We start from the raw sequence: 17,598 nt of genomic DNA, 5'->3' as shown, positions 1-17,598 counted from the left end.
TTGCCATTTACAGCAACGACCTGGGGAATAGTGACAGGGGAAAGGAGGGGTTATGAATGAGCCAATTGGAAGCTGGGAGTGATTAGGTGGCCATGATGGTATGAGAGCCAGATTGGGAATTTATCCAGAACACCGGGGTTAACAACCCTACTCTTACGATAAGTGCCATGGGATCTTTAGTAACCACAGTGAGTCAGGACACCCGTTTAAAGACCCCCCCGAAAGACGGCACCCATCACAGGGCAATGTCCCCAATCATTTTTTAGACCAATGGAAATGTGCCTCCTACTGGCCCTCCACTGACATTGGTTGTTTCTTTTATGCCTTTTTGAAAAAGTTTTATGGGAATTGAAAAATATAAACTACATGACCAAAAGTATGTGGATACCTGCTCATCGAACATCTCATTCCAAAATCATGGGCATTAATATGGAGTTGGTCCCCCCTTTGCTGCTATAACAGCCTCCACTTTGCTGGGAAGGCTTCCCACTAGATGTTGGAACATTGCTGGGGGGACTTTCTTCCATTCACCCACTAGAGCATTAGTGAAGTCGGGCACTGATGTTGGGCGATGAGGCCTGGTTCACAGTCGGCATGCCAATTCATCCCAAAGGTTTTCGATGGGGTTGAGGTCAGGGCTCTGTGCAGGCCAGTCAAGTTCTTCCACACTGATCTCGTCAAACCTTTTCTACATAGTCCTCACTTTGTGCGGACAGTGAGGCTATATGTCAGTGACCGTATGGCAGAAAGTGAGGCTAAATCTCAGTGACCATATGGCAGACAGTGAAGCTATATCTCAGTGACCGTATGGCAGACAGTGAAGCTATATCTCAGTGACCGTATGGCAGACAGTGAAGCTATATCTCAGTGACCGTATGGCAGACAGTGAAGCTATATCTCAGTGACCGTATGGCAGACAGTGAAGCTATATCTCAGTGACCATATGGCAGACAGTGAAGCTATATCTCAGTGACCGTATGGCAGACAGTGAAGCTATATCTCAGTGACCGTATGGCAGACAGTGAAGCTATATCTCAGTGACCGTATGGCAGACAGTGAAGCTATATCTCAGTGACCGTATGGCAGACAGTGAGGCTATATCTCAGTGACCGTATGGCAGACAGTGAAGCTATATCTCAGTGACCGTATGGCAGACAGTGAAGCTATATCTCAGTGACCGTATGGCAGACAGTGAAGCTATATCTCAGTGACCGTATGGCAGACAGTGAAGCTATATCTCAGTGACCGTATGGCAGACAGTGAAGCTATATCTCAGTGACCGTATGGCAGACAGTGAAGCTATATCTCAGTGACCGTATGGCAGACAGTGAAGCTATATCTCAGTGACCGTATGGCAGACAGTGAAGCTATATCTCAGTGACCGTATGGCAGACAGTGAAGCTATATCTCAGTGACCGTATGGCAGACAGTGAGGCTATATCTCAGTGACCGTATGGCAGACAGTGAAGCTATATCTCAGTGACCGTATGGCAGACAGTGAAGCTATATCTCAGTGACCGTATGGCAGACAGTGAAGCTATATCTCAGTGACCGTATGGCAGACAGTGAAGCTATATCTCAGTGACCGTATGGCAGACAGTGAAGCTATATCTCAGTGACCGTATGGCAGACAGTGAAGCTATATCTCAGTGACCGTATGGCAGACAGTGAAGCTATATCTCAGTGACCGTATGGCAGACAGTGAGGCTATATCTCAGTGACCGTATGGCAGACAGTGAGGCTATATCTCAGTGACTGTATGGCAGACAGTGAAGCTATATCTCAGTGACCGTATGGCAGACAGTGAAGCTATATCTCAGTGACCGTATGGCAGACAGTGAAGCTATATCTCAGTGACCGTATGGCAGACAGTGAGGCTATATCTCAGTGACCGTATGGCAGACAGTGAAGCTATATCTCAGTGACCGTATGGCAGACAGTGAAGCTATATCTCAGTGACCGTATGGCAGACAGTGAAGCTATATCTCAGTGACCGTATGGCAGACAGTGAAGCTATATCTCAGTGACCGTATGGCAGACAGTGAGGCTATATCTCAGTGACCGTATGGCAGACAGTGAAGCTATATCTCAGTGACTGTATGGCAGACAGTGAAGCTATATCTCAGTGACCGTATGGCAGACAGTGAAGCTATATCTCAGTGACCGTATGGCAGACAGTGAAGCTATATCTCAGTGACCGTATGGCACCGATTGAGGCTAAACAGGGCAACTGAGGCTGTGTCCTGATTCTCCAAACTTCTCTCAAAGTGTGCACTTGCACACTCCCCATCAGTGGTGTAAGCTTTAGCTGGAGGGAGTTTCCACAATTGTTAAATCCAAGATGGGGAGTGTGTAAGTGTACACTTTGAGAGAAGGGTGGATAATTGAGATGTAGACTTTCTCTCTTTTCATCAACCAGCTCATATGATCACACCACTTTCTGTCCTCGGCTGACACGAGGTCTATAGACACACTCTGGTCCATTCCACATGTGTGTGTTTCAGCCTGGCAGCTGAGGACCATGTGGCCAGTGGCCCCTATTGGCCTCCTCAGGCCCCTTGTTAAGTCAGAGGTGATTCATAGCTCCCATCCCCTCTACCCAACGCAGGTTAGAAAGTTAATAAGCAAGGTTTTATGTCTCTCTGACATATGTCCTTACAACTCTCCTGATTATTACTGTCATTACAACCCTCCTGATTATTACTGCCATTACAGCCCTGCTGATTATCACTGTCAGTACAACCCTCCTGATTATTACTGTCAGTACAACCCTCCTGATTATCACTGTCATTACAACCCTCCTGATTATTACTGTCATTACAACCCTCCTGATTATTACTGTCAGTACAACCCTCCTGATTATTACTGTCATTACAACCCTCCTGATTATTACTGTTATTACAACCCTCCTGATTATCACTGTCAGTACAACCCTCCTGATTATCACTGTCAGTACAACCCTCCTGATTATTACTGTCATTACAACCCTCCTGATTATTACTGTCATTGCAACCCTCCGGATTATTACTGTCAGTACAACCCTCCTGATTATTACTGTCAGTACAACCCTCCTGATTATTACTGTCAGTACAACCCTCCTGATTATTACTGTCAGTACAACCCTCCTGATTATTACTGTCAGTACAACCCTCCTGTTTATAAACACTCCTATCGGTCAGCATGGCCCTCCTGTTTATAAACACTCCTATCGGTCAGCATGGCTCTCCTGTTTATAAACACTCCTATCGGTCAGCATGGCCCTCCTGTTTATAAACACTCCTATCGGTCAGCATGGCCCTCCTGTTTATAAACACTACTATCAGCATGGCCCTCCTGTTTATAAACACTCCTATCGGTCAGCATTGCTCTCCTGTTTATAAACACTCCTATCGGTCAGCACGGCCCTCCTGTTTATAAACACTACTATCGGTCAGCATGGCCCTCCTGTTTATAAACACTACTATCAGCATGGCCCTCCTGTTTATAAACACTCCTATCGGTCAGCACGGCTCTCCTGTTTATAAACACTCCTATCAGTCAGCATGGCCCTCCTGTTTATAAACACTACTATCGGTCAGCACGGCTCTCCTGTTTATAAACACTACTATCAGTCAGCACGGCCCTCCTGTTTATAAACACTACTATCGGTCAGCACGGCTCTCCTGTTTATAAACACTCCTATCGGTCAGCACGGCCCTCCTGTTTATAAACACTCCTATCGGTCAGCACGGCCCTCCTGTTTATAAACACTCCTATCGGTCAGCACGGCCCTCCTGTTTATAAACACTCCTATCGGTCAGCACAGCCCTCCTGTTTATAAACACTCCTATCGGTCAGCACAGCCCTCCTGTTTATAAACACTACTATCAGTCAGCATGGCCCTCCTGTTTATAAACACTACTATCGGTCAGCATGGCTCTCCTGTTTATAAACACTCCTATCAGTCAGCATGGCCCTCCTGTTTATAAACACTACTATCAGTCAGCATGGCCCTCCTGTTTATAAACACTCCTATCGGTCAGCATGGCCCTCCTGTTTATAAACACTACTATCGGTCAGCATGGCCCTCCTGTTTATAAACACTACTATCGGTCAGCATGGCCCTCCTGTTTATAAACACTACTATCAGTCAGCATGGCTCTCCTGTTTATAAACACTCCTATCAGTCAGCATGGCCTTCCTGTTTAGAAATGATAAAAATTATACAAATATTGTGATATATTTTGGCCATATCACTCAGCCCTAGAAGAATCTGACCCTGACACACACTCATACATTCACAATCTTGTTAACAAACTATAGTTTTGGCAAGTTGGTTAGGACATCTACTTTGTGCATGACACAAGTAATTTTCCAACAATTGTTTACAGACATATTATTTCACTGTATCACAATTCCAGTGGGTCAGAAGTTTACATACACTAAGTTGAGTGTGCCTTGAAACAGCTTGGAAAATTCCAGAAAATGATGTCATGGCTTTAGAAGCTTCTGATAGGATAATTGTCACGGCTGTTGAAGGAGGAGGACCAAGATGCAGCGTCGTGAGCGTACATATTATTTATTTATATGACGCCGACAAAAACAATAAACACTACAAAACAAACCGTGAAGCTAAAGGCTATGTGCCCTAAACAAAGTCAACTTCCCACAAAGAAAGGAGGGAAAAAGGGCTACCTAAGTATGGTTCCCAATCAGAGACAACGATAGACAGCTGTCCCTGATTGAGAACCATACCCGGCCAAAATATAGAAATACAAAATCATAGATAACAAAACATTGAATGCCCAGCCCAAATCACACCCTGACCAAACCAAATAGAGACACAAAAAGGCTCTCTAAGGTCAGGGCGTGACAATAATTGACATAATTTGAGTCAATTGGAGGTGTACCTGTGGATGTATTTCAAGGCCTACCTTCAAACTCAATGCCTCTTTGCTTGACATCAAGGAAAAATCTAAAGAAATCAACCAAGACCTCAGAAAAAACATTAGCCCTCCACAAGTCTGGTTCATCCTTGGGAGCAATTTCCAAACGCCTGAAGGTACTACATTCATCTGTACAAACAATATTACATAAGTATAAACACCATGGGACCACGCAGCCATCTTACCGCTCCGGAAGGAGACGCGTTCTGTCTCCTAGAGATGAACATACTTTGGTACGAAGTGCAAATCAATCCCAGAACAACAGCAAAGGACCTTGTGAAGATGCTGGAGGAAACAGGTACAAAAGTATCTATATCCACAGTAAAACGAGTTCTATGTCGACATTACCTGAAAGGCCACTCAACAAGGAAGAAGCGTTTGCTCCAAAACCGCCATAAAAAAGCCAGACTACGGTTTGCAACTGCACATGGGGACAAAGATCGTACTTTTTGAAGAAACATCCTCTGGTCTGATGAAACAAAAATAGAACTGTTTGGCCATAATGACCATTGTTATGTTTGGAGGAAAAAGTGGGAGGCTTGCAAGCCGAAGAACACCATCCCAACCGTGAAGCACGGGGGTGGCAGCATCTTGTTGTGTGGGTGCTTTGCTGCAGGATGGACTGGTGCACTTCACAAAATAGATGGCATCATGAGGGAGGAAAATTATGTGGATATATTGAAGCAACATCTCAAGACATCAGTCAGGAAGTTAAAGCTTGGTCGCAAATGGGTCTTCCAAATGGACAATGACCCCAAGCATACTTCCAAAGTTGTGGCAAAATGGCTTAAGGACAACAAAGTCAAGCTATTGGAGTGGCCATCACAAAGCCCTGACTTCAATCCAATAGAACATTTGTGGGCAGAACTGAAAGAGCGTGTGTGAGCAAGGAGGCCTACAAACCTGACTCAGTTACAGCAGCTCTGTCAGGAGGAATGGGCCAAAATTCACCCAACGTATTGTGGGAAGCTTGTGGATGGCTAATGCTACTGTTACGATGCCTCCTAACGGAGGGAGGTGCAGGAATCAGGAGCAGGAGAGCAAGGAAATCCCAGTGGCAAAAGTTTAAAGAGCAGTCCCAACACAACCACATCATGGGACTAAAACACGCCCAAAATGAGATTGCCACACACACAGGGAATAAAGCGTAACACACACGGAGGAGAAACCTCTACTACTAAACTTAATACCAAAATGGCACAACTTCCGAGAGAAAAGAAACCCTGTGGTGCAGACATGCACCCCTAAATAACGTCACCACAGAAAACAATCCCGCACAAAGACCGCTGAGCACCGCCCGATCAGGGAGAGGAGCCACCACAGTCGTGACAGTACCCCCCTCCCTGACCCCGATCAGAAACTATGTCCTCAGGCACCCCGTAGTGCCGGAAGATGTGAGTAAACAGGGCCTCCACAGTCTGTAGGGCCGTAGGGAGACCGGGCAGAGGGAGGAGACAACAGGGCTTAGAGAAACGATCCACAACGACCAGGATCGTAGCGTTTCCCTGTGAAAGAGGTAGATCGGTCAGGAAGTCTACCGACAGGTGTGACCAAGTCCGCTGTGGAACGGGGAGGAGTTGTAACTTCCCTCTGGGCAGGTGTCTAGGAGCCTTGCACTGAGCGCACACTGAACAGGAGGAGACATAAACCCTCACGTCCTTAGCTAAAGTGGGCCAACAGTACTTCCCCCTAAGGCTCCGCAACGTCCTATCAATACCCGGATGACCAGAGGAGGGTAATGTGTGCGCTCACCGAATCAACCTATCACGGACACCAAGCGGGACGTTCTTCGTCCAGCTGGGCACTGAGGTGGGGTAGGCTCTAACCGAGATGCCCGCTCGATGTCCGCGCGCCCACCACCGTCGCCACCAGACAAGAGGCCAGAAGTATGGGGGTGGAATCGATGGACCGCTCCTCTGTATCATACAGATATCTATAGGATATCGTAAATCTGAATCTGGTGAAAAACATGGCCACCTTGCCTGGCGGGGGTTCAGTCTCCTTGCCGACCGGATGTACTCCAGATTACGGTGGTCAGTCCAGATGAGAAAAGGGTGTTGAGCCCCCTCAAGCCACTGACTCCACACTTTCAGGGCTTTTACATCAGCCAGCAACTCTCGGTCCCCCACGTCATAGTTTCGCTCCGCCGGGCTGAGCTTCTTCAAAAAGAAAGAGCAGGGGTGGAGCTTGAGTGGCGCGCCCGAGCGCTGTGAGAGCACTGCTCCAATCCCAGCCTCGGATGCGTCCACCCCCACCATGAATGCCAAAGAGGGGTCCGGATGAGCCAGCACGGGAGCCGAGGTAAACAGAGTCTTCAAGCGACTAAATGCTCTGTCCGCCTCAACCGACCACCGTAGACCCACCGGCCCCCCCTTCAGCAGTGAGGTAATGGGAGCAGCCACCTGCCCAAAACCCCGGATAAACCTCCGGTAGTAATTGGCAGACCCTAAAAACCACTGCACCTCCTTTACCGTGGTGGGAGTCGGCCAACGGCGCACGGCTGCAATGCGGTCACACTCCATCACCAACCCTGAAGTGGAAATGCGATAACCCAGGAAGGAGACGGCCTGTTGGGAGAACACGCACTTCTCAGCCTTGACGTATAGGTATAGTACTCTGCGCACCAGAGACACACGCGCGGCGTGTGTGGCTGAATGTATCAAGATGTCATCGATATACGCCACCACACCCTGCCCGTGCAGGTCCCTGAGAATCTTGTCTACCAAGGATTGGAAGACTGCTGGGGCATTCTTCAACCCATACGGCATGACGAGGTACTCATAATGGCAGGATGTGGTACTAAACGCTGTCTTCCACTCATCTCCTTCCCTGATGCGCACCAAGTTATACGTGCTCCTGAGATCCAGTTTTGTGAAGAAGCGTGCTCCGTGAAATGACTCAGTCGCCGTAGCGATAAGAGGTAGCGGGGTAACTATACCCCACCGTAATAGAATTTAGACCTCTATAGTCAATGCACGGACGCAGACCACCCTCCTTCTTCTTCACAAAAAAATAACTTGAGGAGGCAGGTGACGTGGAGGACCGAATGTACCTCTGCCTCAAAGATTCAGAGACATATGTTTCTGGACTTTTGTAGCTTTAGCAACTATGTGTCTGTTTTCTATACCTGTTTGCTCCTCTCCCTGTGGGCTTTACAGACTTTCCCCACCCCTTGGCTGCAACCCTTCTAATTTAGTGTTCCATGTGGAATTCCTGGTCTCTGACAGCGTTTGGAACTGCTGATCTGCGGTCAAGAATGCTGAGTTCATTTTGCTGTTCATTAGAGCTACTCATCTTGTTGGCTGATGAAAAGTAAATGTGGACAGCTCTTCCAATATCTTCAATATGCGCCTCGGAATTGGATAACAACGTGCTCAGTTGCGTCCCCGATGTGTCTGTCTTCACTTGTATCCTGTGAGAAAGATCCGATCAGGTGACAGAGAGCCATGTGAGAGGTGCTTCGACATGCAGCCGGGAGAAGGGAATTATTAAGCATTAAGCATATAGGAGTACCTGTTTCTTTGTTAACCGCTCAACACAGATTAGGGGCGGTATGTGCGGACTCCCTCCTCTTTTGGAAAATATATCCTTTCTATAATAAACTGTAATATAATGCCTTGGAACTCTAAGCATATCTGTTCAATGAACTAGTGTAGCACACAGCCATATGGCATAGCCAGATCAGGGCATAACATAAGGACAACTCAGACTATTGTTCTACTGAAATAGACTAGATTTTCTTCATATCGTGTTTCTTTAGACCTGTCTAAAATAAATAATGGATTTACTGTGAACGTGTAGGCTATATTACATGGATTTATTATACTTTTTTCATATGTAGATGTTCCAATGGTCTGCATCAGTGTAGAAGCCAGGAGATGCTAAATGTGTAGATGTTCATTAACGGTCAATTACCATGAGACCGGCAGTTATTTGCTTGACAATCACCTGGTGACACAATTTCATGACCGCTGCAGCCATAAGCATTACAGCATTTGTTAAATGCAGCATTCGTCATCACAGCATTTGTAATACATTGTTATGAGAGATGGGGAGAGAGGGAGAGGGAGGGAGACTGAGAAATAGAGAGCAGTCTGGTGTTTTCCTTCCCTGTTGAAAAGGTTGACCTTGATGCCTATAGCCAATACTGCACAGAGCACAGAGCAGGAAGTGCTTTCTGAGGTGTGTAGTTGGACAGAAATCAGCTAGCTCTGCTCTGCACCCCTGGGTCACTGAGACTTCATGTCATGTGACCACATAGAACACATGGAACACTCAGTTTCACACACTGAAAATAATATAGGCCTACACACTACATACTTCATAGAAGCCCAAAATGTATTGGTACAGTATATCTGTATTATACAAATAGACACAGACACACATGCAAACACACACAGATATTCATATTTTTTCTTTTGGAGTTGTGTGTCTGTTCTGTTGAGTTATGGAATCTAGCAGAGCCAGGAATGTGTTCCATCACTGGGAGTCCCTGGCAAGGAGCTAGTTTAGTTCCCATAGGCATTCTGAGTCTGTGTGGACCAAGCACACTGCATCACTAACACTAGCTATCACTAGCAAACAGTGGAAAAAACATTTAGGTAGCTAACGTGATTATTCTTACATGCACTACTAAAGTTAAAAATCATTGGAATAATGTGAACATGGGTGAGAGAGAGTTTCCTTCTACCAGTCTCGGTGCTATTCCTTTCAAATCTAAGTTCAGTGGTGTAGTGGAGGGTACACGCAGGTACACGCCGGAAACCCATGTGGGCTTTGTGTGTGCTCACTTCGTAACCCCCCACTGATGCATATCAAAGTAGTGTAGTATAGGTATATGATTTATCAATTATGTAGTACAATAGAGAAACCAGACACAAAGTAGTCTACACAATCGCTAAACACGTGAAATATATTCACGTGCGCTACACACCTAGTCTCAGCAGAATATCATCTGTCAGGCAGAAAGTGCACATAGCTCTCAGCTTTGTTGTTGCTTGGAGCAGCTCACAGATGAATGATATCGGTAGCGGGTAGTTTACGTAGGAAAGACGTTTCAACTGATGATATCTACCAGTAAATGCTAACTAAGGCAACAATGGGTATGCAAACCAGGTGTTGAAAAATTCAGTTATCATGCGCTGTTTGAATGAAATTTTCGAAAGGCTTTCCCCCAAAAATCTTCCCAATTAAATGTTGACTGCACGGTAGGCCTACCTGACACAATGCTATAAAGATGATTTGTATCAATCACATGTACTCTGTAGGCCTATTGTACAGTAGCCTACAGAAACACCGCTAGCCAGGTCTCTTGTTCGATCCGCAATTGAATTAAAGGGCAACTAGACCATTATTATTATTTATTTTTAATATAGAACATAATTTTTCAAACACGGTGCCGTTCCTTCACCAGGCATTAGAGTATCCCCACTTCTCCAGGTACCACTACACCACCGTCCAAGTCACATTCAGACTGACTTAATCATTTAAACCTAACCTATAACCTGACCCATCACCTTATGTATTACTGCCCCAAGTTGCAAGAAGTGGCATCACAAAAAACACCCAAAAACTAGAGAACACAAATGGCTCATAGTCTTTCCATCCAACCATTTCATGCGGATTAATTATGATGCATAACAAAACAACAGGCCTGATGGAAACAGCAAATTTGCCTGTAAAATGTCCCAATGTCGACAGAACAAAATACGCTGTAGAATTGTGGATAATGTTTTGGTAGGTTATGCGACAATTTCGGTGGAAATGTATTTATGCACAAATGTTATGCACAAAAATAACCATCACGTTGAAGTAAGCTTGGAGTCACCCGACATTATGTTCCGTTGTACCAACATGACATGGAAAGACATTAAGATTTTATAGACAGATTAAATAAGTTATGATGAATGTCATAATTTATTTAATAACTTCATAACTTATGGTGGTTAAGTGCACAGTGATGTGCTTCATGCAAATATCTGATAAATATCAAGGGTATTATTTGAATGCGGGACACATGATGATCGATGATTGTTGCCAATTATCAAAAGGATCTTATCCATATCCCATCATGTATTTATTTATGCTGATTTTAGAATATTTGCATAAAAATCCATCACAATTGGATGGAAACCTAGCCCATAAATCTAAAACTGAAACAAAATAATATAAATTTGAAAATTAAATATATTTATACATTTATTTATATACATATATTTAAACTTAATCTAAATAAAAACTATTAAATTAGGTCTGAAAACTAACAGAAACTAAACAGAATTTATAAAACAAACAAAAATGAATAGAAATAAAAACGAATTTATAAACACAAAACTATAATAACCTTGCTAAACACCCACAAACAGGTCCAGTGTTTTGCTGTGTATCATGCTGCAGAATGTTGGACTGTCCTGTTCATGTTGACCCACCAGTAAGACCAGGCAACTTCTGGAGAGGAGAGGGAAGTTCTAAGGTTTTATATGACTTTAGTGCTCCTGAAAACCCCTCTGGCAAAACATAGACATGAACACATAGACGTGAACACACAGACGTGAACACACAGACGTGAACACACAGACGTGAACACACAGACGTGAAGACACAGACGTGAACACACAGACGTGAACACACAGATGTGAACACACAGAAATGAAGACACAGACATGAACACACAGACATGAACACACAGACATGAACACACAGACATGAACACACAGACATGAACACAGACATGAACACACAGACATGAAGACACAGACATGAACACACAGACATGAAGACAGACATGAACACACAGACATGAAGACACAGACATGAACACACAGACATGAACACACAGACATGAACACACAGACATGAACACAGACATGAACACACAGACATGAAGACGCAGACATGAACACACAGACATGAAGACAGACATGAACACACAGACATGAAGACACAGACATGAACACACAGACATGAACACACAGACATGAACACACAGACATGAACACACAGACATGAACACACAGAAATGAACACAGACATGAACACACAGACATGAACACACAGACATGAACACAGACATGAACACACAGACATGAACACACAGACATGAAGACACAGACATGAACACACAGACATGAACACACAGACATGAACACACAGACATGAACACACAGAAATGAACACAGACATGAACACACAGACATGAACACACAGACATGAACACAGACATGAACACACAGACATGAACACACAGACATGAAGACACAGACATGAACACACAGACATGAACACACAGAGTTGAACACACAGACGTGAACACACAGACGTGAACACACAGACGTGAACACACAGACATGAACACACAGACATGAACACAGACATGAACACAGACATGAACACACAGACATGAACACAGACATGAACACATAGCCATGGTGAAACGGCTGATCATTTGTGACCACAGCGGCAACCACAAAATATCTTGTGAAGGATTCCAACCCGGCAGTTGGAGTGAGTTTATTGCACACACACACACACACACACACACACACACACACACACACACACACACACACACACACACACACACACACACACACACACACACACACACACACACACACACACACACAGATTAGAGTCATTTATGAGAAGTGTTATTCAGAGATGGAAAAAGAACTTCAGGGGGAGTTAAACCATAGAGATGTGGGAGAGTTGAAACCTTGTTTGAGGAGGGTCCAGATGACTGAACTCAAGGTTGTGGTAAAAGCCTTGGATGTCTTCTCAGTACAGTCAGATTGAGCTCTTAGAACTTTTAGAAATAATAATTCATCTTTTCAGCTGGCCATTCCATTAGTGGATGCGTTTATTGCTTAATCCTTTCATATAAATTGAATGATTACACATCATAACAGTTCTCTGTTGATCTGATTTGTCTCAGGATGTACACTGTACTTAGTAAAGGTTACTGGATAAACACCCACTTCTCGTACTCTATGCCTATATAAATATGTTGTACTGTTCTGACCCCAAGGAATATCTTCATCTATTATTGTTATGGGACTTATACACTGAATGTACAAAACATTAAGAACACCTTCCTACCATTGAGTCGTCATCCACCCTTCCTTCCCCCTTTGCCTTCAGAACAGACTCAATTCAGTTTCTCTTGTGTATCAAGAATGGTCTACCACCCAAATGACATCCAGCCAACTGGACAACTGTGGGAAGCATTTGGAGTCAACATGGGTCAGCATCCCTGTGGAACGCTTTTGACACCTTCTAGAGTCCATGCATGGACTCTAGAAGGTGTCAAAAACACAGCTACCATACCCCGTTCAAAGACACTTCAGTATTTTGTCTTGTCCATTCACCCTCTGAATGGCACACAGACACAATCCATGTCTCAAGGCTTCTTCAACCTGTCTCCTCCCCTTCATCTACACTGATTGAAGTGGATTTAACAAGTGCCATCAATAAGGAATGATAACTTTCACCTGAATTCACCTGGTCAGTAATGTCATGGAAAGAGCAGGTGTTCCTAATGTTTTGTCCACTCAGTGTATATCCTTTAATATATTTTTATAGACCACATTATGTTATTTATATAGTCCTGATCTAGAGTTGGATGTCCACTCACATAAATAATTCCAATGTAGTTACTGTGATGAATATATTTGAAATGTTTCTCTCTATTATCTCTATCTCTCCTTGTCTCTTTGTCTATCTTTGTTCTAATCATTGCCAAGAGATGACTGGCCCTGTCCTCCGTTTAATAGACCTACTTTCGTATTGGTTTATGTAAAAAGCAAGAGCAATTAAAGACTGATGTCTACATCTAATTTTCCCTCTATCTTTCTCTTTCTCCCCCCTCTCACTCCCTCTCTTTCCCTCCCGTTAAATGCTCCCATTAAAATGTCCATATCTTATTCTCTCTCTCCCACCCCCTTACATCCCAGCTCTCTTCTTGCGTCTGGAGGCTCCTATGAACAACATCACCACGTCTCTGGGCCAGACAGCAGAGCTGCTGTGTCGTGTGTCCGGTAACCCCACTCCCACGGTGCGCTGGCTGAAGAACGACGCCCCCGTGGTCCAGGAGCCTCGCCGGATCTCCTACCGACCAACGCCCTACGGCTCCCGCCTCCGCATCCGTAACCTGGACACTACAGACACAGGCTACTTCCAGTGTGTGGCCACTAACAGCTACGGCATCGTCTCCACCACAGGAGTACTCTTCGTCAAGTTTGGTAAGACTAGTAGAACGAGGCTTTGAGACTGTTATGAAGTGTTTAGAAGTCCCCAATGAAGCAGCTATTAATGCCATCAATCAAACCAATCAATTTCACGCATTTAGAGTGATTATCTAAAGCTGTCTGTCTGGTCTATCTAATCAACGCATGTTCAAAGTAGTTAGGAGAGAGGTCAGAGTTGACTGTCTGCTTTGATAGCATGAGCTTAGTGTAGATCTGCATGTGGTTGGGGCCAGAGCAAGGCCGCATGGCTCTAGCAGCTATGGGGAAGACGTCTGGTAACATGTGGTTTAGCCAGAGCTAGGTTGCATGGCTCTAGCAGCTATGGAGAAGACGTCTGGTAACATGTGGTTGGGGCCAGAGCTAGGCTGCATGGCTCTAGCAGCTATGGAGAAGACGTCTGGTAACATGTGGTTTAGCCAGAGCTAGGCTGCATGGCTCTAGCAGCTATGGAGAAGACGTCTGGTAACATGTGGTTTAGCCAGAGCTAGGCCGCATGGCTCTAGCAGCTATGGAGAAGACGTCTGGTAACATGTGGTTGGGGCCAGAGCTAGGCTGCATGGCTCTGGCAGCTATGGAGAAGACGTCTGGTAACATGTGGTTGGGGCCAGAGCTAGGCTGCATGGCTCTAGCAGCTATGGAGAAGACGTCCGGTAACATGTGGTTGGGGCCAGAGCTAGGCTGCATGGCTCTAGCAGCTATGGAGAAGACGTCTGGTAACATGTGGTTGGGGTCAGAGCTAGGCTGCATGGCTCTAGCAGCTATGGAGAAGACATCTGGTAACATGTGGTTTAGCCAGAGCTAGGCTGCATGGCTCTAGCAGCTATGGAGAAGACGTCTGGTAACATGTGGTTGGGGCCAGAGCTAGGCTGCATGGCTCTAGCAGCTATGGAGAAGACGTCTGGTAACATGTGGTTGGGGCCAGAGCTAGGCCGCATGGCTCTAGCAGCTATGGAGAAGACGTCTGGTAACATGTGGTTGGGGCCAGAGCTAGGCCGCATGGCTCTGGCAGCTATGGAGAAGACGTCTGGTAACATGTGGTTTAGCCAGAGCTAGGCTGCATGGCTCTAGCAGCTATGGAGAAGACGCCTGGTAACATGTGGTTTAGCCAGAGCTAGGCTGCATGGCTCTAGCAGCTATGGAGAAGACGTCTGGTAACATGTGGTTTAGCCAGAGCTAGGCTGCATGGCTCTAGCAGCTATGGAGAAGACATCTGGTAACATGTGGTTTAGCCAGAGCTAGGCTGCATGGCTCTAGCAGCTATGGAGAAGACGTCTGGTAACACGTGCTTTAGCCAGAGGTAGGCTGCATGACTCTAGCAGCGATGGAGAAGACGTCTTGTAACATGTGGTTGGGGCCAGAGCTAGGCCGCATGGCTCTAGCAGCTATGGAGAAGACGTCTGGTAACATGTGGTTTAGCCAGAGCTAGGCCGCATGGCTCTAGCAGCTATGGAGAAGACGTCTGGTAACATGTGGTTTAGCCAGAGCTAGGCCGCATGGCTCTAGCAGCTATGGAGAAGATGTCTGGTAACATGTGATTTAGCCAGAGCTATGCCGCATGGCTCTAGCAGCTATGGAGAAGACGTCTGGTAACATGTGGTTTAGCCAGAGCTAGGCTGCATGGCTCTAGCAGCTATGGAGAAGACGTCTGGTAACATGTGGTTTAGCCAGAGCTAGGCTGCATAGCTCTAGCAGCTATGGAGAAGACGTCTGGTAACATGTGGTTTAGCCAGAGGTAGGCTGCATGGCTCTAGCAGCTATGGAGAAGACGTCTGGTAACATGTGGTTTAGCCAGAGCTAGGCCGCATGGCTCTAGCAGCTATGGAGAAGACGTCTGGTAACATGTGGTTTAGCCAGAGCTAGGCCGCATGGCTCTAGCAGCTATGGAGAAGACGTCTGGTAACATGTGGTTTAGCCAGAGCTAGGCCGCATGGCTCTAGCAGCTATGGAGAAGACGTCTGGTAACATGTGGTTTAGCCAGAGCTAGGCCGCATGGCTCTAGCAGCTATGGAGAAGACGTCTGGTAACATGTGGTTTAGCCAGAGCTAGGCCGCATGGCTCTAGCAGCTATGGAGAAGACGTCTGGTAACATGTGGTTTAGCCAGAGCTATGCCGCATGGCTCTAGCAGCTATGGAGAAGACGTCTGGTAACATGTGGTTTAGCCAGAGGTAGGCTGCATGGCTCTAGCAGCTATATAGAAGACGTCTGGTAACATGTGGTTTAGCCAGAGCTAGGCTGCATGGCTCTAGCAGCTATGGAGAAGACGTCTGGTAACATGTGGTTTAGCCAGAGCTAGGCTGCATGGCTCTAGCAGCTATGGAGAAGACGTCTGGTAACATGTGGTTGGGGCCAGAGCTAGGCTGCATGGCTCTAGCAGCGATGGAGAAGACGTCTGGTAACATGTGGTTGGGGCCAGAGCTAGGCTGCATGGCTCCAGCAGCTATGGAGAAGACGTCTGGTAACATGTGGTTGGGGCCAGAACTAGGCCGCATGGCTCTAGCAGCTATGGAGAAGACGTCTGGTAACATGTGGTTTAGCCAGAGCTAGGCTGCATGGCTCTAGCAGCTATGGAGAAGACGTCTGGTAACATGTGGTTTAGCCAGAGCTAGGCTGCGTGGCTCTAGCAGCTATGGAGAAGACGTCTGGTAACATGTGGTTTAGCCAGAGCTAGGCTGCATGGCTCTAGCAGCTATGGAGAAGAAGTCTGGTAACATGTGGTTTAGCCAGAGCTAGGTTGCATGGCTCTAGCAGCTATGGAGAAGACGTCTGGTAACATGTGGTTTAGCCAGAGCTATGCCGCATGGCTCTAGCAGCTATGGAGAAGACGTCTGGTAACATGTGGTTGGGGCCAGAACTAGGCCGCATGGCTCTAGCAGCTATGGAGAAGACGTCTGGTAACATGTGGTTTAGCCAGAGCTAGGCTGCATGGCTCTAGCAGCTCTGGAGAAGAAGTCTGGTAACATGTGGTTGGGGCCAGAGCTAGGCCGCATGGCTCTAGCAGCTATGGAGAAGACGTCTGGTAACATGTGGTTGGGGCCAGAACTAGGCCGCATGGCTCTAGCAGCTATGGAGAAGACGTCTGGTAACATGTGGTTTAGCCAGAGCTAGGCTGCATGGCTCTAGCAGCTATGGAGAAGACGTCTGGTAACATGTGGTTTAGCCAGAGCTAGGCTGCATGGCTCTAGCAGCTATGGAGAAGAAGTCTGGTAACAATTGTTACCCCTGTTGTTTAAATCCACCCTGTCTTCTTTTCCAGATCCACTCCCTACACCAATGCCAGGGAGGCCCTATCCGTAAGTTAAAACAATTCTGTCCATCCATTTTTTTTTTTTACTAACCACAACCCAACACTGGCTCCTGTTACAAACAGATAGAGAGGGGAATAAAGATAGAAACCTCTGAAGACATGAATGAGATGATAGCTAATCAT

The 17,598-nt window shown here is 46.0% G+C and overlaps 1 protein-coding gene across 1 annotated transcript in view; it reads left to right on the top strand.

The window, feature by feature from the left end:
- The window catches only part of LOC139410261 (receptor tyrosine kinase-like orphan receptor 1), a 294,716-nt gene that overhangs the window by 171,469 nt on the left and 105,649 nt on the right, over window positions 1–17,598 (top strand). The window contains exons 3-4 of the mRNA XM_071155734.1: window positions 13,877–14,164; window positions 17,425–17,461. Of these exons, the coding sequence (XP_071011835.1) occupies window positions 13,877–14,164; window positions 17,425–17,461 (325 nt within the window). The remainder of the gene's footprint in view (window positions 1–13,876; window positions 14,165–17,424; window positions 17,462–17,598) is intronic.

This window comes from Oncorhynchus clarkii, chromosome 5, assembly GCF_045791955.1.
Source record: "Oncorhynchus clarkii lewisi isolate Uvic-CL-2024 chromosome 5, UVic_Ocla_1.0, whole genome shotgun sequence".
Lineage (NCBI taxonomy): Eukaryota > Metazoa > Chordata > Actinopteri > Salmoniformes > Salmonidae > Oncorhynchus > Oncorhynchus clarkii.
The sequence above is the reverse complement of the archived record's forward strand: the minus strand, read 5'-3'. Positions and strand labels throughout refer to the sequence as shown.